The following is a 24,663-nucleotide window of genomic DNA, read 5'->3' as shown; positions in this document are numbered from 1 at the left end:
TATATATTGATCTTTGTTGACTAGGCACACATCTATAAGGGTCATTTGGAAAGTAACAGCCATTTTCATTGAAAGGGGCACTACAGCGAAAAACTGTAAAATGTAAAATATGTGCAAACACATACAAATAAGAAGTAAAATGAGCCATACATTACTTTTCTCCTGTGTTGCTGTCCCTTACAGTAGGTAGTAGAAATCTGACAGAAGTGACAGGTTTTGGACTAGTCCATCTCTTTATAGGGGATTCTCAGCGATATATTTATTTTCAAAAGCACTTAGTGAATGGCAGTTGCTCTGCCCGACTGCCCAAAAAACTGTGTAGCAAACAGGGAGGCTGGCCAGCTTCATTGTTTAAATCCTTTTTAGGGAATATTTTCATAAAGAATAAAAGCCTTGCTAAGAATCCCCTATGAAGAGATGGACTAGTCCAAAACATGTCACTTCTGTCAGATTTCTACTGCCTACTGTAAATGACAGCAACATAGGAGAAAAGTAATTTATGGCTCATTTTACTCTGTAAAAAATGTACTTATTTATATATGTTTGCACATATTTTAAATTTTACAGTTTTTCGCTGTAGTGCCCCTTTAATCAAATCATTTAATCATCAAACACATTATTAATTTTATCTTAGACATAATGAACCCGACCCAATTCATTTTTCTTCCTAGGAAAATGCAAGTTTCTCCTAGGAGACAATTTTTCTTCTACCGTTTAACCTCCCTGGCGTTCTATTAACCACTTAAGGACTGCAGTCATAAAACCCCTTAAAGAGACACTGAAGCGAAAAAATTTTTATGATATAATGATTTGTATGTGTAGTACAGCTAAGAAATAAAACATTAAGATCAGATACATCAGTCTAATTGTTTCCAGTACAGGAAGAGCTAAGAAACTCCAGTTGTTATCTCTGTGCAAAAAAGCCATTAATCTCTACGACTTTCAAAGTCGTGGAGAGGGCTGTTTTCTGACTTTTATTATCTCAACTGTAAGTGAACAGTTTTCTTTTCCTCTGCTAGAGGAGTGGTCATTAGTTCACAGACTGCTCTGAAAGAATCATTTTGAATGCTGAGTGTTGTGTAATCTGCACATATTAGAGAATGATGCAATGTTAGAAAACACACTATATACCTGAAAATAAAAATATGAGAATATTTTCTTTGCTGCTAATCTTCTAGTAATTATTCATAGTACACAACCAATTCATTATATCATCTTTTTTTTCCGCTTCAGTGTCTCTTTAAGGACCAGAGCCTTTTTTTCCATTCAGACCACTGCAGCTTTAACGGTTTATTGCTCGGTCATACAACCTACCACCTAAATGAATTTTACCTCCTTTTCTTGTCATTAATACAGCTTTCTTTTGGTGCGATTTGATTGCTGATGTGAGTTTTACTTTTTATTATATTCATCAAAAAAGACATGAATTTTGTCAAAAAAATGACTTTTTACTTTCTGTGCTGACATTTTTCAAATAAAGTAAAATTTCCTATACATTTGAGTGCGAAAGTTATTCTGCTACATGTCTTTTATAAAAAAAAACCCATTAAGTGTATATTTATTGGTTTGGGTAAAAGTTATAGCGTTTACAAACTATGGTGCAAAAAGTGAATTTTCCCATTTTGAAGCATCTCCGAATTTTCTGACCCCCTGTCATGTTTCATGAGGTGCTAAAATTCCAGGATAGTATAAATACCCCCCAAATGACCCCATTTTGGAAAGAAGACATCCCAAAGTATTCACTGAGAGGCATGGTGACTTCATAGGAGATTTTTTTTTTGTCACAAGTTAGCGGAAAATGACACTTTGTGACAAAAAAAAAGGAAAAAAAAGTTTCCATTTCTTCTAACTTGCGACAAAAAAAAAATTAAAATTAGCCACGGACTCACCATGCCCCTCTCTGAATACCTTGAAGTGTCTACTTTCCAAAATGGGGTCATTTGTGGGGTGTGTTTACTGTCCTGGCATTTTGGGGGGTGCTAAATTGTAAGCACCCCTGTAAAGCCTAAAGGTGCTCATTGGACTTAGGGCCCCTTAGCGCAGTTAGGCTGCAAAAAAGTGCCACACATGTGGTATTGCCGTACTCAGGAGAAGTAGTATAATGTGTTTTGGGGTGTATTTTTACACATACCCATGCTGGGTGGGAGAAATATCTCTGTAAATGACAATTTTTTTATTTGTTTTACACACAATTGTCCATTTACAGAGATATTTCTCCCACTCAGCATGGGTATGTGTAAAAATACACCCCAAAACACATTATACTACTTCTCCTGAGTATGGCGATACCACATGTGTGGCACTTTTTTGCACCCTAACTGCGCTAAGGGGCCCAAAGTCCAATGAGTACCTTTAGGATTTCACAGGTCATTTTGCGACATTTGGTTTCAAGACTACTCCGTCCTCATGGTTTAGGGCCCCTAAAATGCCAGGGCAGTATAGGAACCCTACAAATGACCCCATTTTAGAAAGAAGACACCCCAAGGTATTCCGTTAGGAGTATGGTGAGTTCATAGAAGATTTTATTTTTGTCACAAGTAAGCGGAAATTGATTTTAATTGTTTTTTTTCACAAAGTGTCATTTTCCGCTAACTTGTGACAAAAAATAAAATCTTCTATGAACTCACCATACTCCTAACCGAATACCTTGGGGTGTCTTCTTTCTAAAATGGAGTCATTTGTAGGGTTCCTATACTGCCCTGGCATTTTAGGGGCCCTAAACCGTGAGGAGTAGTCTTGAACCCAAATGTCGCAAAATGACCTGTGAAATCCTAAAGGTACTCATTGGACTTTGGGCCCTTTAGCGCAGTTAGGCTGCAAAAAAGTGCCACACGTGGTACTGCCGTGCTCAGAAGAAGTAGTATAATGTGTTTTGTGGTGTATTTTTACATATACCCATGCTGGGTGGGAGAAATATCTCTGTAAATGACATATATTAGATTTTTTTTTACACACAATTGTCCATTTACAGAGAGATTTCTCCCACCCAGCATGGGTATGTGTAAAAATACACCCCAAAACACATTATACTACTTCTCCTGAGTACAGCGATACGACATGTGTGACACTTTTTGCAGCCTAGGTGCTCTAAGGGGCCCAACGTCCTATTCACAGGTCATTTTGAGGCATTTGTTTTCTAGACTACTCCTCACGGTTTAGGGACCCTAAAATGCCAGGGCAGTATAGAAACGCCACAAGTGACCCCATTTTAGAAAGAAGACACCCCAAGGTATTCCGTTAGGTGTATGGTGAGTTCATAGAAGATCTTATTTTTTGTCACAAGTTAGTGAAAAATGAAACTTTGTGAAAAAACAATAAAAATCAATTTCCGCTAACTTTTGACAAAAAATAAAAATCTTCTATGAACGCTTCATACACCTAACAGAATACCTTGGGGTGTCTTTTTTTTTCTAAAAAGGGGTCACTTGTGGAGTTCCTATACTGCCCTGGCATTTTACGGGCCCAAAACCGTGAGTAGTCTGGAAACCAAATGTCTCAAAATGACTGTTCAGGGGTATAAGCATCTGCAAATTTTGATGGCAGGTGGTCTATGAGGGGGCGAATTTTGTGGAACCGGTCATAAGCAGGGTGGCCTCTTACATGACAGGTTGTATTGGGCCTGATCTGATGGATAGGAGTGCTAGAGGGGTGACAGGAGGTGATTGATGGGTGTCTCAGGAGGTGGTTAGAGGGGAAAAAAGATGCAATCAATGCACTGGGGATGTGATCGGAAGGGGGTCTGAGGGGGATCTGAGGGTTTGGCCGAGTGATCAGGAGCCCACACGGGGCAAATTAGGGCCTGATTTGATGGGTAGGTGTGTTAGGGGGTGACAGGTGGTGACAGGAGGTGATTGATGGGTGTCTCAAGGTGTGATTAGTGGGGGGAATAGATGCAAGCAATGCACTGGCGAGGTGATCAGGGCTGGGGGTCTGAGGGCGTTCTGAGGGTGTGGGCGGGTGATTGGGTGCCCTAGGGGCAGATAGGGGTCTAATCTGATGGGTAGCAGTGACAGGGGCTGATTGATGGGTGATCAGTGGGTGATTAGATGGCAGAACAGATGTAAACAATGCACTTTGGAGGTGATCTGATGTCGGATCTGCGGGCGATCTATTGGTGTGGGTGGGTGATCAGATTGCCCGCAAGGGGCAGGTTAGGGGCTGATTGATGGGTGGCAGTGACAGGGGGTGATTGATGGGTGGCAGTGACAGGGGTTGATTGATGGGTGATTGATAGGTGATTGACAGGTGATCAGTGGGTTATTACAGGGAAGAACAGATGTAAATATTGCACTGGCAAATTGATAAGGGGGGGGTCTGAGGGCAATCTGAGCGTGTGGGGCGGGTGATTTGGTGCCCGCAAGGGGCAGATTAGGGTCTATTCTGATGGGTAACAGGGACAGGTGGTGATAGGGGGTGATTGATGGGTAATTAGTGGGTGTTTACAGGAGAGAATAGATGTAAACACTGCACTTGGGAGGTGATCTGACGTCGGATCTGCGGGCGATCTATTGGCGTGGGTGGGTGATCAGATTGCCCGCAAGGGGCAGGTTAGGAGCTGATTGATGGGTGGCAGTGACAGGGGGTGATTGATGGGTGGCAGTGACAGGGGGTGATTGACAGGTGATCAGTGGGTTATTACAGGGAAGAACGGATGTAAATAATGCACTGGCGAATTGATAAGGGGGGGTCTGAGGGCAATCTGAGCGTGTGGGCGGGTGATTGGGTGCCCGCAAGGGGCAGATTAGGGTCTAATCTGATGGGTGGTGATAGGGGGTGATTGATGGGTAATTAGTGGGTGTTTAGAGTAGAGAACAGATGTAAACACTGCATTTGGGAGGTGATCTGATGTCGGATCTGCGGGTGATCTATTGGTGTGGGTGGGTGATCAGATTGCCCGCAAGGGGCAGATTAGGGGCTGATTGATGGGTGGCAGTGACAGGGGGTGATTGATGGGTGATTGACAGGTGATTGACAGGTGATCAGGGAGGATAGATGCATACAATACACGGGGGGGGGGGTCTGGGGGGGTCTGGGGAGAATCTGAGGGGTGGGGGGTTGATCAGGAGTACCCAGGGGGCAGTTTAGGGACTCAAAAAAAAAATAGCGTTGATAGATAGTGTCAGGGAGTGATTGATGGGTGATTAGGGGGGTGATTGTGTGCAAACAGTGGTCTGGGGGGTGGGCAGGGGGGGGGGGTCTGAGGGGTGCTGTGGGCGATCAGGGGGCAGGAGGGGGCAGATCAGTGTGTTTGGGTGCAGACTAGGGTGGCTGCAGCCTGCCCTGGTGGTCCCTCGGACACTGGGACCACCAGGGCAGGAGGCAGCCTGTATAATACACTTTGTAAACATTACAAAGCGTATTATACACTTCCTATCCGGCGATCGTCGGGTTAACAACCCGCCGGCGCTTCCGATTGGCCGGCGGGTTGACGTCGCGGGTGGGCGGAGCCTATTGCCGGCGGATGCGCGCGCATCCCAGTGCGCGATCCCCGGCAAAACAGTGCCCCAGGACCTGACGCCATTCTGCGTTACGTGGTCCTGGGGCTGCCACTTTGCCGCCGCCAATATGAAGTAGGCGGTCGGCAAGTGGTTAAGATCGCCAGGGCGGCTGCGGGAGGGTTTTTTTGTAATAAAAAAACAAACTATTACATGCAGCCAACTGAAAGTTGGCTGCATGAAAGCCCACTAGAGGGCGCTCCCGATGCGTACTTCTGATCGCCTCCGGCGATCAGAAGTAACAAGGAAGGCCGCAATGAGCAGCCTTCCTTGTTTTGCTTTCCTCGTCATGGACGTCAGCCGCCTCCGATCCAGTCCTTAGCGCTGGCCAGAACTGTTTGTTCCGGCTGCACTGGGTTTGAGCGGCTGGGGGGACCCTCTTTTCGCGATCAGGTAGCACACGCGGCTGGCAAAGTGCCGGCTGCGTGTGCACCTTTTTATTTGAATAAAATCGGCCCAGCAAGGCCTGAGCGGCACCCTCCGGCGGTAATGGACGAGCTGAGCTCGTCCAGACCGCTAAGGAGGTTAATATAACTTTTTAGCTCTCTGCAAATAAAAATAAATATCAGAAAGCAGGGGCATTGCTAGCCCCAAAGATCAGTAGCACGTTCCCCGGATCTATTCTGGGGTGCCCCGGATGTCCCCCAGGCAGAGTTAGCTGTGGTGCCTCAATGGCGGGCACGTTGGGTGCTGTGGTTCATCAATTAAGGTTATGCTGGGAGTTGTGGTGCCTCATTTTGAGGCCTATCTGAGCATGGGAAGGGGCCACTAGAAAGTCAGGGAATGCTATGGGGACTTCCAGATAACCTGGCAGCAGGCCAGCCCGCCCAGCAGAAAGCCAGACCAGCCAGCACAGAAACCAGGTAACTCTGCCTAGTTAAGCTTAAAGAGACTCCGTAACAAAAATTGCATCCTGTTTTTTATCATCCTACAAGTTCCAAAAGCTATTCTAATGTGTTCTGGCTTACTGCAGCACGTTCTACTATCACCATCTCTGTAATAAATCAACTTATTTCTCTCTTGTCAGACTTGTCAGCCTGTGTCTGGAAGGCTGCCAAGTTCTTCAGTGTTGTGGTTCTGTGATGCATCTCCTCCCTCCAGGCCCCTCTCTGCACACTGCCTGTGTATTATTTAGATTAGAGCAGCTTCTCTCTTCTCTCTTATCTTTTACAAGCTGGATAAATCCTCCTCTGAGCTGGCTGGGCTTTCACATACTGAGGAATTACATACAGGAAGACCTGTCTGCACTCTGCAGGAAGAAACAGCCTGACACTTCAGTGGAAGATAGCTGCAGGGGGAAAGAAACACACAAATGATCTCTTGAGATTCAAAAGGAAGGGTGTATACAGCCTGCTTGTGTATGAATGTATTTTCTATGGGTGGACATACTGTACATCAACCTACTTCCTGTTTTGGTGGCCATTTTGTTTGTTTATAAACAAACTTTTAAAAACTGTTTTTAACCACTTTTAATGCGGCGAGGAGCGGCGAAATTGTGACAGAGGGTAATAGGAGATGTCCCCTAACGCACTGGTATGTTTACTTTTGTGCGATTTTAACAATACAGATTCTCTTTAAGGGACATTGCCTATTTTTGTGATATGCTGCATTTTTTTTGTATTAATAGAGAGGGGGCAGCATCCAACATTTTGCTGGGAGGCCTACTTAGACCGCTGTTAAGTTGATGTGTATTTGGCTCCATCCATGACCACACCCACATTCTGGTGCATGGCCACACCCATTTTCTGGCGGAGTGCCCAAAAGTGCCCCGAATCTCTGAGGATCCTAGCAACACCCCTGCCAGACTGTAGGTGAAAAGTACTGTCAAAATTATTTTGTGGCTTGCTGGTGGCTTAAAAGGCATGTAATTGATCAGACGTTAAAATGTCACCTCAGAGAAAACTTGGAGATAAAGTAAATTCGATTGGGTCTACTGTATCTTGTGATTATTTCTTCACATAATCCTTTATTTAAGCATTTGCCATGTTTTTTTGAAAGGTATTAAATCCCTTTGCTTTAGTAGTATCACATAATCCTCACCTATGAGTTGGAGGGATTGGAGATGGGGGGCTTCATGTAAATGCTGCTGAACAAACAGTTACCAGCATTTTGCCATCACGTGACGGTAGCGGTGCATGGAAAGAAGTGAATAGCCTGACAGAGGCAAATTAAATTACACATAAAGAATACCTTGCGTGACAGATAAAAACAAATGGCTGTTACTTTCTGGATGACTCTTGCATTTTGATGATTAAAGCGGACCCGATCGTCTGCACAGCACACAGTGAAAAGTCTTTATTCCACACATAGTTGCTGAAGAAATCCACTTCTCTGTGTTCTGTGTTTGTTTAGGCAGATCAAACTGTCTCATTAGTTCTTATCAGCAACTGTGAATAAACTGCAGGAGAGCTCTGCCTAGGCAGCTCTCCATATAATACACACTGAGGCTTAACCCTTTCAGTGCCTTGTGCAAAAATGAAACCAAGTAAAACTTCAGGTTTTTTTTCAGGATTCCCTTAAATTGTAATAAAGAAAAGAATTCCATAAAAGCTATCATGCTGTGGCTAATATTTTAAAGCAGACAGGAAGTTCTGAGTTTAGTTCCACTTTAAGTAGGCTATAACTTGTAGCACGGTGGCGTAGTGGTTAGCGTTCTTGCCTTGCAGCGCTGGGTCCCCGGTTCGAATCCAAGCCAGGGCACCATCTGCAAGGAGTTTGTATGTTCTCCCCGTGTCTTCGTGGGTTTCCTCTGGGCACTCCGGTTTCCTCCCACATCCCAAAAACATACAGATAAGTTAATTATCTCTTTGAGGGACAGTTAGTGACAAGACAATATATATATTCTGTACAGCGCTGCATAAGATTTTGGCGCTATATAAATACGAAATAATAATAATTTAAACTATATGTACTCTTTGGGGGGTTGCCACTTGGGAAGAAATCGTTGCACGGTTATTCATTTGCGTGGTTCCCCCTTCGCCCTTCAGCCTGCTCTCACCTGCTGTCCACATACCACCAACTTCACTATGTAACCATTGCTTCTAATAAAGAAGAACAGGAATGAGGGAAGTCTTACCCACAGCATATCTCAGAAACCACTCAAACCATTGCACCAATGCTAAAATAGTTTTTCTCCTCTGTTAGACGTTATCGGGATCCCATGCCACAAATCTGAGCTTGATGTCTTCTCTGGAGATTTGAATGGATCTGGGTGGTTTTGGTGGGTGGGGACAGTGTTAGGTAAGGGGGCAGAGGAAGAGGAAAACAAGTAATACAATTGAGCTATAAATTATTGTGACCAGGTAAGTTGTTTACTCAGTAACTTCCATTGTCACTTACCTAACACCTTCACGTCAGTTTTTGCTAAAGCCTTATTAGGGGTAACAATGATAATACAGGTGTACTCTCCTTCATCAGTCTTCTGTATATGCTGTATGGTGAGACTGGCATCACCTCTCTTCAATGCATGTGTCTCTATAAAGGTTCCAAGTCGACTTGGTCGCGGCTGCAGATCGATGAATTTATATACGTCACTTTCACTTCCGTTTGACGATCTCTTAGTCCACCGCACACCAACTCTAGACAAATCCAAATCCAGCTGCTGGTGACTGGCATGACTTACAACACAGGGGATGGTCAGGTTGTGTCCAAGGTGGGCTTTGATTGGTGATTGGTTCTCGGTGATCTGTAAATCTTAAGAACAAAACATAAAATAAATATACCTTTCTATACATTTTTTGTTTTGCATAAACTCCCCATTAAAAACGATCAGAATCAATGTTGGTGCTGCTCTAGTTCCATGCAAACCGGCAAAATCTGAGGTAGACAATGGAAAAGAGAGAGAGCGCATTCAAAATGTATATATATTAATTTGGCGAGCCGGCTCAGGACAGATCTCATTTTTAGGATGTGCTGGTAATTCCCATAGGGCTTGTTCACACTAAGAGAAATTTCGCCTTAAGGGCTCTTTTCCACTATGAAATGCGATTGCGTTTCAATTTCCTCCATGCAATTGCGATTGAGCTACTATACTCAGTATAGTAGAGCTCAATCGCATCCAAACACGGCAGGACGACAATTGCGCTTGGACCAAAATCGCATCGCAATCGGATTGCACTAATGGAAATTGTTCCTGCCGATTCCATTAGTTTAATGTACCTTGCGTTTTGCGATCGGAATCAAATCGCAAATCGCAGGGCAGTGGAAAAAGGCCGATTCAATGGAAAGTATAAGGAAATCGCAAAGCGCTTGAAAAAGCGATTTGAATTGTGATTTCCCGAGCACTTTAATGAATTAATACTTCGAATTTATTCATTTCTGGGTCAAAGAATTCACTTCCTGACCTTCGTCAGGAAGTGAAAAAACCATCGCTGTACAAAAGTGCTTAGAAAAGCGTTTTTCTAAGCGCAAATCGCTGTGAAAGTACTAAGAAAAGCGCTTGAAAAATCACTCCATAAAATCGCTCAGTGCTTTGCGATAGCGCTGGTGATTTATAACTTTCCTCACTCAAGCCAATTTAACCACCTTGGCGGTATGGACAAGCTGAGCTCGTCCATGTACACCAAAATGGATTGCGCAGCCCTTGGAGGGCCTTTTCACTTACTGTTTTTTTGCAGAACATGTAGCTAGCACTTTGCTAGCTACATGTTCTGTCTGATCGCCGCCGCTCCCCGCCGATTTGCCGCGATGTGCCGCTAAAGGGGCTCCCCCCCCCCCCCCGAAACGCCTAGCGCAGCATGGCGAATCACTGCCAGTCTGTGCTATGGGAAGGATCGGAACTCCCCATGACGTCGATTATTATTATTATTATTGATTTATAAAGCATCAACATATTCCGTGGCGCTGTACAAAGTAAGAAACCAACATGGGGTACATAATAATACAGACAATGGTGTACACCAATATTCAAGAAACATAATTAGTGACAAAATACAAAGAATGATTCAAAATACAAATTATAGAATTGGTAATGACAGTGATAAAATTAACATGATGAATAAAATGTATAATGGTTACCAAGACACAAAAGGGGAATAGAGCCCTGCCCTTGCAAGCTTACAATCATGACGTCATGTCCGATCATCACCATGGCGACGGGAGAAGCAACGTCAGGAAATCACGCTTCTCGCGGGATCTCGGACGCGTAAGTATGGCCGGCGGGCATTGGCTGGGTGGATGCGGGGCGGGAGGACATGGCGTACTGCTGTAGCTAGCGTATTGCTAGCTACAGCAAGAACAAAAGAAATTATTTAACAAAAATGGTAATACGTACTTATGTACGCATTACCCAGAACGCCAGAGAGGTTAAAGGACATCTAAAGTAATGCAAATTTTCTGGTTCTCCTACTGATCCTCTGCCTCTAATACTTGTAGCCATAGACCCCAACTAGAGGGGAGCAGCCCCTGTGATTGCAGCGGGCAAAGAGCTGTGTGGGGGCCAAACTACTAACCTTCCCTTCCTCTGATACAGAGGATTATACTTCAGATCAGGGGTTTTGTGGCTACACTGGCTATGGGTGTGAAGATCATGATGGCCACACTTGTTATAGGACACTTGTGAGATGGGCCGCAAGAGGTGGCAAGGGAAGGGGTGTGAACATTAAGGGGGCATCAAAGTTTAACTGGGGGGCCTCATGAAGTGCAGTTATGCCACTGGCCTTTAAACAAGCATACAGATCCGATTTTTGAGTTAAGTTTGACGGTATTTACTTGCTTGTTTTAGCTGTTTGAATCAGAAACTAAAGATGCATGAAACATGAGCAGGAGGCCAGGCAACTGGTATTGTTTAAAGGACACCCGAGGAAATAAACTAATGATTCATTAGTAATGAAAGCAACAATTGTATCTATCCTCCTCCTTCTAAAAATGACTTTTAAAGATATTCTACAGTTTGATTATATATTTAAATCTACTTTTTAAGTTTTTACTGTTTTATTGTTTTTGCTCAATGACACATTAATTGAAGAATGCCAGAGTTAAAATCTATGAACTATTGACCCTTTTTATCTCTTTCCTGCTCTCTTTTTTTGTTAAATCATGTAGCGAGCCTAGGGCTCGCTACATGATAGCCGCTGTGCAGCGGCATCCCCCTACCCGCTTCGATCGCCTCCGGCGATCTTTGATCAGGAAATCCTGTTCAAAGAATGGGATTTCCTGGAGGGCTTCCTCCGTCGCCATGTCGACGGACGGGATGACGTCAGACGTCGTGACATCAAAGGGAGTCTCGATCCACCCCTCAGAGCTGCCTGCCACTGATTGGCCAGGCAGCGCACGGGGTCTGGGGGTTGGCGGCGCGGCGATCAGCGGCGAATCAGCGCGGAGCGGCAGTGATCGGAATGCACATGCAGCTAGCAAAGTGCTAGCTGCGTGTTGCAAAAAAAAATAAATTATGCAAATCGGCCCAGCAGGGCCTGAGAAATCCTCCTGCGCGGCATAGCCCGAGCTCAGGGCCTTCCTGGCTCGGGCTTACCGCCAGGAAGGTTAAAGAGATTCTGTGAAGTGCAGAAGTAAACAAAAACTCACACTTACCTGGAGCTTCTATCAGCCCCCTGTAGCTGTCACGCCGTCCTTATCCGATCAACCATTCCCTGCTGCCGCCACTGGTCAATTATTCGTCTAACAAGACAAATAGTGTGCGCTCCCATCTACGGGAACTTACTGCGCAGGCACATGAGGTTTTCTTGTACTGTGCCTGAGCAGTAAGCTCCTGGGGTTGCAAGCGGGAGCAAGTACGCGCCACGGCCGTGCAGAAGCGTTAGGCGCGTAATTAGACCAGGACCGGTGGCGGGGAATGAGTGATCGGACGAGTACGGCGCGGGACATGACAGCTATAGGGGGCTGATGGAAGCCCCGGGTAAGTGTCAGTTTTTGTTTATTTCAGCACTCCACAGAACACCTTTAAAGCATTTATACTTACCTGGGGCTTCCTTCAGCCCCCCCTTTAAGCCGTTGGGTCCCTTGTGATCCTCCTGGGCCACTTCGATCATCCGCTCTTCTTCCAGTTGGCTCAGTCATGCTGCACGTTCATGCACGGCCTGGCTGCCAGGAGCACCATTGGTATGCGTGCGCAACTTGGCCTCACATGCGCAGTACATGGGTGCTAGTGGCAACAGGAAGAAGAGACTGGGCCGGCCAGTTGACGATTGGAGTGGCCCGGGAGAATGGAGAGGGAGCCAACAACCTAAAGGGGGCCGAAGGAAGCCCCATGTAAACATAAATGCTTTAATCGTTTTAGTCTCATGTTTCCTTTAAAAGGAAATAAATATGGCAGCCTCCATATCCCTCTCAGGTAAGTTGTCCTTTAACCACTTGCCGACCGCGCACTCATAACGCGCGTCGGCAAAGTGGTAGCTGCAGGACCAGCGATGCAGTATTGCGTCGCCAGCTGCAGGCTAATTAATCAGGAAGCAGCCGCTCGCGCGAGCGGCTGCTTCCTGTCAATTCACGGCGGGGGGCTCCGTGAATAGCCTGCGGGCCGCCGATGGCGGCTCGCAGGCTAAATGTAAACACAAGCGGAAATAATCCGCTTTGTTTACATTGTACGGCGCTGCTGCGCAGCAGCGCCGTAAGGCAGATCGGCGATCCCCAGCCAATCAGCGGCCGGGGATCGCCGCCATGTGACAGGGGACGTCCTGTCACTGGCTGCACAGGACGGATAGCGTCCTGTGCAGCCCCGATCACCGGGGATGACAGGTAGGAGAGGGAGGGGGGGAATTTTGCCGCGGAGGGGGGCTTTGAGGTGCCCCCCCCCCCCCCCCCCGCAACATGCCAGCCAAGAGGAGCGATCAGACCCCCCCTGCACACCATCCCCATAGGGGGGAAAAAGGGGGGGCGATCTGATCGCTTTGCGTGCTGCCTGATCTGTGCTGGGGGCTGCAGAGCCCACCCAGCACAGATCACAGAATACTGCGCTGGTCCTTAAGGGGGGGTAAAGGGTGGGTCCTCAAGTGGTTAAAAACAAGAGTTTGAACTAGAACTTCAGCCTGAAGTAATGGGAAAAGTTTTGTCTGTTTCCAAGTATATACAGTGGCTTGCAAAAGTATTCGGCCCCCTTGAAGTTTTCCATATTTTGTCATATTACTGGCATAAACATAAATCAATTTTATTGGAATTCCATGTGAAAGACCAATACAAAGTGGTGTACACGTGAGAAGTGGAACGAAAATCATACATCATTCCAATCATTTTTTACAAATCAATAAGTGCAAAGTGGGGTGTGCATAATTATTCGGCCCCCATGAGTCAATACTTTGTAGAACCACCGTTTGCTGCAATTACAGCTGCCAGTCTTTTAGGGTATGTCTCTACCAGATTTCCACATCTAGAGACTGAAATCCTTGCCCATTCTTCTTTGCAAAACAGCTCCAGCTCAGTCAGATTAGATGGACAGCGTTTGTGAACAGCAGTTTTCAGATCTTGCCACAGATACTCGATTGAATTTAGATCTGGACTTCTTCCACATGTTTGCTGTGTCCCCCACATGGCTTGTGGCAAACTGCAAACGGGATTTCCTATGCTTTTCTGCTAACAATGGCTTTCTTCTTGCCACCCTTCCATAAAGGCCAACTTTGTGCAGTGCACGACTAATAGTTGTCCTATGGACAGATACCCCCACCTGAGCTGTAGATCTCTGCAGCTCATCCAGAGTCACCATGGGCCTCTTGACTGCATTTCTGATCAGCGTTCTTGTTTAGCCTGTGAGTTTAGGTGGACGGCCTTGTCTTGGTAGGTTTACAGTTATGCCATACTCCTTCCATTTCTGAATGATCGCTTGGACATAGTGGTGCTCAGCAGAGCTCGAATATTCGAGTAGTTCGAATATTCGAGCTCTTTTCCAGCTATTCGAGCTCGGTATTCGAGCTCCGAATAGCTGCAGCTATTCGAATGGGCTATTCGAGTAAACGAGAATAGCCCATTCACTATTCGAGCTATTCGAGCAAACGGCGCTATTCGAGCTCGAATACCGAGCTCGAATAGCGTCATAGCCCAGATTGATGTCCTTAGAGCCAATCAGAGGGCTCCCAGGCCCTCTGACGGCAGCCAATCACAGAGGGGGACCCTGGCCAGCCCCTACCCTATAAATAGCGGCCGCCATGTTCCGTTTCTCCGTCCTTGCCTGAGACTTGCATAGAGAGAGAGTTGCTCCTTTGTGCTTTGGCTTAGCAAGAGCTCTATTGTGGTCATTTACCTAGCGTTTTTGCTCACATACACCTCCTATACACACCTATATTGTTGTTAGTTAGATAGACATTGTATTTTAGTTAGTAGCTTTTGTGTTACATAGAGAGAGACTCAGACAGCTGCTGCAGGCTTACAGCTTTAGGCCTCAGGGCCTGCCTGTGTGGGCAGCTGTCCTCCTGTCCTCTGTTAGTTTATTTCTCATTAGTATTTAGACAGTATTAGATAGTATTAGACAGTATTTCTGCTGTCCTTTACTACTTAGTGATTGTATTTTGTATTGTAGTTATATACTGTAACTGTACTAGGACACTCACTGACTGTCACTGTTCATAGGCTAGCTCCTGCGTGTGCTTGCACTCACTGTCTGTGTACACACACTCTATTTCCTTCTGAATAGTTATATACTGTAACTGTACTAGGACACTCACTGTCACTGTTCATAGGCTACTAGCTCCTGCGTGTGTGTGTGCACTCACTGTCTGTGTACTGTACACACACTCTATTTCCTTCTGATTACTGATTGATTATTGTAAATTCTACTTCCTGACAGTTACTACTTACTTACTGTAGTAGGGATACTCACTCAGTCACTGTTCATAGGCTAGCTCCTGCACGTGTGTGCGCGTGCGTGCACTCACTGTCTGTAGTGTACACACACTCTATTTCCTTGTGATTACTACTGATTATTGTAACTTCTAGTTGTACTTCCTGACTGTTACTACTTACTTACTGTACTAGGGACACTCACTCACTCTCTGTTCATAGGCCAGCTCCTGCGCGTGTTTGCGCGTGCGTGCACTCACTGTCTGTAGTGTACACACACTCTATTTCCTTGTGATTACTACTGATTATTGTAACTGCTAGTTGTACTTCCTGACTGTTACTACTTACTTACTGTACTAGGGAGTCGGGACACTCACTCAGTCACCTCACCCACCAACCCACTCCATTAAAGTACCCCACTTTTCACCCGCCCTTTTCAAAAACGTTTGTGTTTACGCCCAAAACATCGAAGATGTCTGGAAGTGGCAGCCAGCGCGGTTTGGGCAAGGGGAAGGGCAGCAAGGGAATCAGGAGGAGAGGGAGCAGCATTGTGGCAAGCCGCGGGCGCGGGCGCGCCACCATGCACAGTTCCGCAGCAGCAGCAGCGTCAGTGGCTTACATTCCTCCCATAGCCACTGGCCGTGGACGCCTTGGGCACCGCCCAGCAGGAGCATCTGCAACTCACGCTGCAGAGACACAGCAGCAGCAGCGTGTAGCACCTGCTCCGATTTTCCTCCAGCCGGGTCGGAAACGTCCCATTGAGGAAAAGGATGCAGACACTGTGGTGCAACTGATGACGGAGGATGAGCAGCCCGCCATCAGCTCTGCATCCGAGGCCTCCACCCTCACCACCACCACCACCACCCCTGTTCGCAGCAGCCGCCCAGCTGGGCCTGGGGAGGAGGCCAGTTCACCGTCAGTCGCCGACCTTTCACTCAGCACTCTTTTGACCCCAGGCATGATGCGTCAATTGTCTGCTGTTGTTGGCGATTTGGAGGAGGAGATGCTGATGGGCACTTTGGGGGATGAGGGATTGGACAGCAAGACTGTGGCGACAGTCAAGCAGCCCATCCATGCATCAGGAGAGGAGTTTGGGGGGTCATCATCCCAGCAGGACATATTTCAGGAGGGGGAGGCTGATGATGACACGGTGACAGACAGAGACTGGGTGCCACCACCTCCAGGGGATGTCGTCCTCAGCAGCTCTGAGGAGGAGGAGGAGGATGCGCTTGTGGGCCTTGCAAGGAGGCGCATCATTGCAAGCATTGGCAGCAGTAGGCAGGTCCCACAGCCTGCTGGTGTCTCAGGCTCAGCAGCAGCAGCAGCAGCATCTGCCAGTATCACCACCAACCGCACCCAAGCCCCCCCCCCCCCCCCCCCAACCACCACAGGGAGACAGGCAGCAGCGGTTCCATGCCGTAGGGGGTCGTTTTTGTCACCAATCTGGCGTTTTTTCACCATGCCCACAGTGTACAGCAAGTACGCCACTTGCAACCACTGTCAGCGGAAGTTGAGCAGAGGTGCAGACCCCTTAAAGTTCAGCACCAGCTCGCTCATCAACCACCTTGCTGCGAAACATTTCCACCAGCATGAGGAGTTCCAGAGGCTGAAGGCATCTGGTGCTGGCAGTGGCACCACACCCATCACTGCACAGCCTTCAGCAGCAGCAGCAGCAGCAACAGCAGCCACCCGCCCTCCTGCTCCTCCAGCAGCACCAGCAGGAGTGCGGAAACGCACTGCTCCTCCCCCCTCTGCAACTCCTGCCGCCGACACTGAGGCCTGTTCTGGCAGCCAGTCCTCAGTGGCCTCCTCTGCTGTGTCTGCTGATTCCCGTGCCAGCAAAAGGCCACGCCAGAGCCTTTTGAGCGAGTCCTTCCAGGGGGTGGTTAGGGCTCTGCCTCCCAGCAGCCGTCGCGTGCGGCAGCTGAACGGCTTGCTGGCACGGGCCATGTGCTCCCAACTCCTGCCGTACACGCTTGTGCAGGAGGGGAGCGACATGCGTGCGCTGCTTGCTTGTGCAGCCCCAGACTGGCAGCTACCCAGCAGACACTTCTTCGCCCGCAAGGCCATTCCTGCACTGCACCGCTTTGTGATGGCCAATGTGGAGCGAGGGCTGGAGCACGCGGTTGGTGAAAAGGTCCACGTCACCATGGACTCCTGGAGCAGCCGCTTCGGGACAGGCCGCTACCTGTCTTTCACTGTCCACTGGGTCAGCTTGGTGGAAGGGGGTGAGGATGGGAGAGCAGCAGCGGGCACAGCAGCAGCAGCACAGTGGGTGGTGCCCCCCCGCAGGGTCAGGGGAACTGCAGCAGGTTCCTCCGATCCTCTGCCATCCTCCGGCACACCTGGCCAAACCCCCCGCCTCAGCAGCAGCGTGAAGGCCCGCCACTGCCAAGCGCTGCTGCACTTGGTCAGCCTTGGGAAGACCAAGCTGACGGCAACCCATGTGTTGGCCAAACTCCAGGAGCAGGAGAGGATTTGGCTGACCCCCAGAGGCCTCAGAGTCGGAGAGGTGGTGGCCGACAATGGGGCCAATCTGGTTGCCGCAATAGACAGGGGAAACCAGACCCACATCCCCTGTCTTGCCCACGTGCTGAACCTGGTGGTGCAAAAGTTCTTGCGCACCTACCAGGGGATGGGCGAACTGCTGGAAACGGCAAGGAACGTTGTGCGTCACTTCCGGCGCTCGGCTGCAGCCTGTGCAAGCCTGGAAGACGTGCAAAAGGAGCTGGAGCTGCCACGCCATCGGCTGATCCTTGACGTTCCGACTCGCTGGAACTCCACCCTGGCGATGTTGGAGCGTCTGGTTGAACAGAAGCACGCTGTCAACCAGTACCTTGCCCTGGCCACTGTTTCCGCCACTCAGAGAAGAGACAAGACCAGCAACATCCCGTCCATCGTCCCCGATGATGACTGGAGGCACATGCAGCAGGTGTGCTTAGTGCTGGCTCCCTTTCTGCAGGCCACTAACATGGTGAGCAGGGACCATGCTATGGTCTGCGAGTGGGTGCCCCTGGTTTGTCTGCTGAACAGGGGCCTCGATGCTTTGCTGGAACAGGGAGCGGCAGCCTTGGACCAGCAGGAGCGGCAAGCAGTTGCACAGTCCACCTCTGAGGGGGAGGAGGAGGAGGACTTGGTGGAGGTCCCTGACCTTGCTGCTGATGAGGGGGATCAGCACAGCGCAGCTGAGTTGGTGCGGGGGTGGAGAGAGGATGAGGCGGCAGAGGAGGAGGATGAGGAGGACAGCACTGCCGTCGATGTGCCAGCACACGTGGCCCGCCTCTTCCCAATGACAGCGCACATGCTGGCGTGCCTGCGCAAGGACCCCAGGGTGATCCAGATGAAGCAGAGGGAGGACATCTGGATCAGCATGATGTTGGACCCACGCCTCAAGGGGAAGATGAGCCAGTTCCTGCCGCCTGCAGGAGGAGACCCAGCGCAACAAATAAGGAGCTTGCAGCAGGCCCTTGTTGAGCGCTTGGAGGAAGCCTTCCCCCAGCCTTCCACCCCCACTGTCCAGCAGCCAGCACAGAGGCAGCAGCAGGTGCCTGCATCCAGCAGCAAGCGCCCCACAGACCTGCTGTCTCTCAGCCACGAGCTCTACAGGACTGTAGAGGCTCCGGCAGCAGTGACTAGAGAGGAGGTGCATGATGCAGCAGCATCCTCCTCCGGTCACAGCCAGCGCCTGACCCGCATGGTGGCTGACTACATGGGGTCCTACAGCGGGCTTGACAGCGATGCCCCTGTTGATCCCATGGAGTATTGGGTCAAGCGCCTGGAGATCTGGAGCGAGCTGGCGCAGTACACCCTGGAAGTGCTGTCCTGCCCCCCTTCCAGCGTGCTGTCCGAGCGCTGCTTCAATGCAGCTGGTGGCGTGGTCACCGAGAAACGCTCACGTCTGTCTCACAAGTCTGTGGACAGACTGACGTTTCTCAAGATGAACCAGGCGTGGGTGGAAGGCGAGTTCCTGGCCCCTGTTGTCGGCGAGAGGGGGACATGAACTGGCTAAGAACCATCGTTAATGTGCCTTACCACCCTTTACCACCTCCTGGCTCCTGCTCACTAAGCCAGCCTGGTTCAGTTTGACTATTACGTCGCCTGCAGCCACACATTTTACACCTACAGTGGGCTGCTGTGTACTGCCCTTCTGCTGTCTGTCTGTGTTTCCCACTGCCAGGGTACACAGAATTACATTCTGCTGCCACTCTGCCACCAGCTATTACGTCAAACAATAGCTATATATCTGTGTAATTGGTTGTACAAAAAAAACCAAAAAACCATTAAAAAAAAAAAAAAGGTTTAATTTTTCTGAGGTGCCCGGGTTGAAAACTGTGTTGTCCCAGTTGTGTATTGGACACGATGTGGGCTGCACGACCGCTGTCTGGGACCTCCTGTTGTGTTTATTTACAGCCCTGTTATCACCGCTAGGTACCAGGGCTATTATGTCACGCTGCCTGCCTGCTGCCACACTCACACTACTCCTCCATTCCTCCTGCTGCTGCTGTCTGTCTGTGTTTCCCACTGCCAGGGTACACAGAATTACCTTCTGCTGCCACACTGCCACCAGCTATTACGTCAAACAATAGCTGCTCACATTACTCCTCCATTCCTCCTGCTACTGCTGCTGTCTGTCTGTGTTTCCCACTGCCAGGGTACACAGAATTACATTCTGCTGCCACTCTGCCACCAGCTATTACGTCAAACAATAGCTATATATCTGTGTAATTGGTTGTACAAAAAAAACCAAAAAACCATTAAAAAAAAAAAAGGTTTAATTTTTCTGAGGTGCCCGGGTTGAAAACTGTGTTGTCCCAGTTGTGTATTGGACACGATGTGGGCTGCACGACCGCTGTCTGGGACCTCCTGTTGTGTTTATTTACAGCCCTGTTATCACCGCTAGGTACCAGGGCTATTATGTCACGCTGCCTGCCTGCTGCCACACTCACACTACTCCTCCATTCCTCCTGCTGCTGCTGTCTGTCTGTGTTTCCCACTGCCAGGGTACACAGAATTACCTTCTGCTGCCACACTGCCACCAGCTATTACGTCAAACAATAGCTGCTCACATTACTCCTCCATTCCTCCTGCTACTGCTGCTGTCTGTCTGTGTTTCCCACTGCCAGGGTACACAGAATTACATTCTGCTGCCACTCTGCCACCAGCTATTACGTCAAACAATAGCTATATATCTGTGTAATTGGTTGTACAAACAAAACCAAAAAACCATTAAAAAAAAAAAAAGGTTTAATTTTTCTGAGGTGCCCGGGTTGAAAACTGTGTTGTCCCAGTTGTGTATTGGACACGATGTGGGCTGCACGACCGCTGTCTGGGACCTCCTGTTGTGTTTATTTACAGCCCTGTTATCACCGCTAGGTACCAGGGCTATTATGTCACGCTGCCTGCCTGCTGCCACACTCACACTACTCTTCCATTCCTCCTGCTGCTGCTGTCTGTCTGTGTTTCCCACTGCCAGGGTACACAGAATTACCTTCTGCTGCCACACTGCCACCAGCTATTACGTCAAACAATAGCTGCTCACATTACTCCTCCATTCCTCCTGCTACTGCTGCTGTCTGTCTGTGTTTCCCACTGCCAGGGTACACAGAATTACATTCTGCTGCCACTCTGCCACCAGCTATTACGTCAAACAATAGCTATATATCTGTGCAATTGGTTGTACAAACAAAACCAAAAAACCATTAAAAAAAAAAAAAGGTTTAATTTTTCTGAGGTGCCCGGGTTGAAAACTGTGTTGTCCCAGTTGTGTATTGGACACGATGTGGGCTGCACGACCGCTGTCTGGGACCTCCTGTTGTGTTTATTTACAGCCCTGGTATCACCGCTAGGTACCAGGGCTATTATGTCACGCTGCCTGCCTCATTGACTGCCTGCTGCCACACACTCATCCTCCTCCTCCTGCTGCTGAATTTACCTCCTGCTGTCTGTGTGTTTCCACTGCCAGGGAGCACATACAATGGCGCTTCCAACATGCGTGCGCCACCAGCTATTTGTTACGCTCAAAAATAGCTGCATTTCTGTAAAAAAAAAATTGAAAAGAGAAGTAAGTGAAGAAGACGATATAGAAGAAGATGAAGAAGAAGAAGATGAAGAAGAAGAAAATGAAGAAGATGAAGAAGAAGAAGAAGAAGAAGGAGAAGAAGAAGAAGAAGGAGAAGGAGAAGAAGGAGAAGAAGAAGAAGAAGAAGAAGAAGAAGAAGAAGAAGAAGAAGAAGAAGAAGAAGAAGAAGAAGAAGAAGAAGAAGAAGAAGAAGAAGAAGAAGAAGAAGAAGAAGAAGAAGAAGAAGAAGAAGAAGAAGAAGAAGATGAAGAAGAAGAAGAAGATGAAGATGAAGATGAAGATGAAGATGAAGATGAAGATGAAGATGAAGATGAAGATGAAGAAGACAATATAGAAGAAGAAGAAGATATAGAAGAAGAAGATATAGAAGAAGAAGAAGAAGATAGAAGATAAAGAAGAAGAAGAAGAAGAAGAAGAAGAAGAAGAAGAAGAAGAAGAAGAAGTATATACAGTACTGAACAAAATTCTGGACACAACTTCTCTTTTCACCTTTTTTTTTTTTTAAAGGAACATCCCCACATAATCACTTGCTGTTACTTGGAAAAAAAGATGTTTCTTGCATCATTCACCCTTAAAACAAGTGTTGGAAGCTATTTAAGGCCAATTCGAATAGTCAGCTCGAATAATGAGCTCGAATACCGACTCGAATAGTGAGCTCGAAGTCCGAGGTCGAATCGAATAGTAAAAATTATTCGACTCGAATATTCGACTGACCTCGAATAATTTACTATTCGAATTCGACCAAACTCGAATTTTAAAAAGGGGTATTTGAGCACCACTGCTTGGACAGTGCTCCGTGGGATGTTTAAGGCTTTGGAAATCTTTTTGTAGCCTAAGCCTGCTTTAAATTTCTTAACTTTATCTCTGACCTGTCTGGTGTGTTCTTTGGACTTCATGGTGTTGTTGCTCCCAATATTCTCTTAGACAACCTCTGAGGCCATCACAGAGCAGCTGTATTTGTACTGACATTAGATTACACACAGGTGCACTCTATTTAGTCATTAGCACTCATCAGGCAATGTCTATGGGCAACTGACTGCACTCAGACCAAAGGGGGCTGAATAATTATGCACACCCCACTTATTATTGATTTTTTAAAAATGTTTGGAATCCTGTATGATTTTTGTTCCACTTCTCACGTGTACACCACTTTGTATTGGTCTTTCACGTGGAATTTCAATAATATTGATTCATGTTTGTGGCAGTAATGTGACAAAATGTGGAAAACTTCAAGGGGGCCGAATACTTTTGCAAGCCACTGTATGTAATCCAATGAACCTGGCCTGGGTTAATTTAAAATGTTCTGCATTTAGGAGGCTGTGGATTCTATAATAAACAAAGGATAAACTGAAAAAAATCCTTATTGTAGATGTGCACACATTACATTTGCAGTCTCTACTAAAGCTTCGGTAACCCTTGCTATGGTATGATATGATCCAAGGATGCAATGTTTTACTTTTTAATATTAGAGGATGAGTAATAAATCCAGACAAGGCTCATAGGATAATGTATGTTCTCCAGTTCCCCAGAAGAATCTTAGTAAACTTGCCCTAAGGCGTTCAGGTAATTTACCATTAACCTTTGACAAACTGATCTTGATTTGATCTCCTGAATGGCAATGCATACAGCAATAAAAAAAATGACAGCATGGAAGGTGCAGCTTGACAAACTCTCCTGTTAAGTCACTGTCCAACACTGTTCACAGAGATAGGCTTCAGTTCAAAGGCTGTTCAATAAAAAAAAAAAAAAAAAAAAAAAAACACAAGTCAGGAAAATACGGCTTTCAATATTTTAGACTTTTTTTCAGACATTTTCACAGGCGCGGTAGAAGTTCGGTAATTTACCGAAACCCATCCCTTCAATTCATCAAAAACCTGTTCGGCAACAGCAGAAGAGTGTAGAGTGGTCTCTGTTCTGCTGTTCAGTGCAGTGGTGGCATTACAATAGTAAAAGGCATCCCCGACATCAGATTAGAATGTACATGTTTGTTATACTGCCTCTGCTCGCTCTGAATCTGTCCATTAGTCTTTCTTAACATTTTATTTAACTGCCACAGCTTAGATGAACTTCCAAGAGACCTTACACATGCCATGCTTAGGTGATTTCCCCACTAGCTCCTTCGCATCTTCAAACAATAACCTAAAGGGTTAAACAACCAAAGGGCTGCAGGGGAAATCTCTTTTGTTCGGGATCTCTCCTGCACTGCCTGGGGGGGGGGGGGGCGGTAGAAAAGCTTGTTCCTCTCAGAAGCTATCACATCCTATCAGCATCCGATCAGCGGGACTTGCAGGAGGCAGCAGCTGTTTCTATTGGCTGTCTGCTCCTGTCACTCATAGGTAATCCCTCTCCTTACTGTTTCAGACACACCAGAGCTGCCGGTAATCATCAGAGAATGTAATAAAATACTCTTTGAAAATCGGAAATTGGAAAAGTCGTAAAAATGGAAATTGGTTTTGGCGCAAATCTGAATTTCTGCGGACTTGGAAATGGGCATTTCTTACCATCGCTAGTTGTTCAGCTAACTCTAACCAACCCCCATAATAAAATTCCTTTCCTAATGCCTAAGTAAGAGCAAGCCGAAAAAAGAATCTATATGTACGTAAAAAAATTGGACATACAACACAGGTAGGTGAAAGAATAGATCCTTCCTTAAATAAAAAAACCTCTCGTGTATGGTAGCTCACAAAGATTCTAATTTTGTTGAGCACTTAGGAGACAATGCGTTTCATAGCATAAGCAGCTTCTTCGGGTTGTTTGCTGTGTCTTTAGGGACAGTAGTGTTAGCCTTGGGTGCCAGTATGATAGCAACAATAATACACCAGATTGGGCTCCCTTTGTCCCTGTGTTCTTTTCTCCCTTCTCCACCAGTTCTTTCCCTAATGCTTAACCCTCCCCTTCCCTCAGGGCCGGGCCGACACATAGGCTCAGGAGGCTGGAGCCTCGGGGCGGAGCTCACTGCTGTGTGGGAGGGGCGCAAGGAGCAGGTCTGTGTATTGCCTGGCTTGGCTTGCCGCCCACTACCCCCGCTGTGTATGCTGCACTCACCACTTTGCTGGCTGCAGTGCTGGCTGGCTGCTGGGGAAGACGAGCGGAACAGATGAGCTGTATATAATCAGCTTTCTGCTGCTCGCTGTCCCCAGTCTTTCCTGGCTGCGTGTGTATAGAGAGCGCCCCTCCCCTCCTCTCTTCTTCATGTGACACTGACTGAGGGGCGGGGCTGAGCACTGTAACCTGGGCATTTCGATCTACAATGAAGACTGTGGAAGAGAAGAGATAGCTATGCGGGGGAAGGGGGGAGAGACACTGCAGGGAGAGGTATGTTCAGACCATAATATGCACACATGATTCTGCTCTTCTCCAGCCCAC

The 24,663-nt window shown here is 47.4% G+C and overlaps 1 protein-coding gene across 1 annotated transcript in view; it reads right to left on the bottom strand.

Moving 5' to 3' along the window:
• The window catches only part of LOC137537951 (uncharacterized), a 109,505-nt gene that overhangs the window by 68,893 nt on the left and 15,949 nt on the right, over nucleotides 1-24,663 (bottom strand). The window contains exons 2-3 of the mRNA XM_068259878.1: nucleotides 24,343-24,404; nucleotides 8,835-9,188 (exon numbers count right to left, since the gene is read on the bottom strand). Coding sequence (XP_068115979.1) covers nucleotides 8,835-9,188; nucleotides 24,343-24,404 — 416 coding nt within the window. The remainder of the gene's footprint in view (nucleotides 1-8,834; nucleotides 9,189-24,342; nucleotides 24,405-24,663) is intronic.

This window comes from Hyperolius riggenbachi, chromosome 11, assembly GCF_040937935.1.
Source record: "Hyperolius riggenbachi isolate aHypRig1 chromosome 11, aHypRig1.pri, whole genome shotgun sequence".
In the NCBI taxonomy this organism is placed as follows: Eukaryota; Metazoa; Chordata; class Amphibia; order Anura; family Hyperoliidae; genus Hyperolius; species Hyperolius riggenbachi.
The sequence above is the reverse complement of the archived record's forward strand: the minus strand, read 5'-3'. Positions and strand labels throughout refer to the sequence as shown.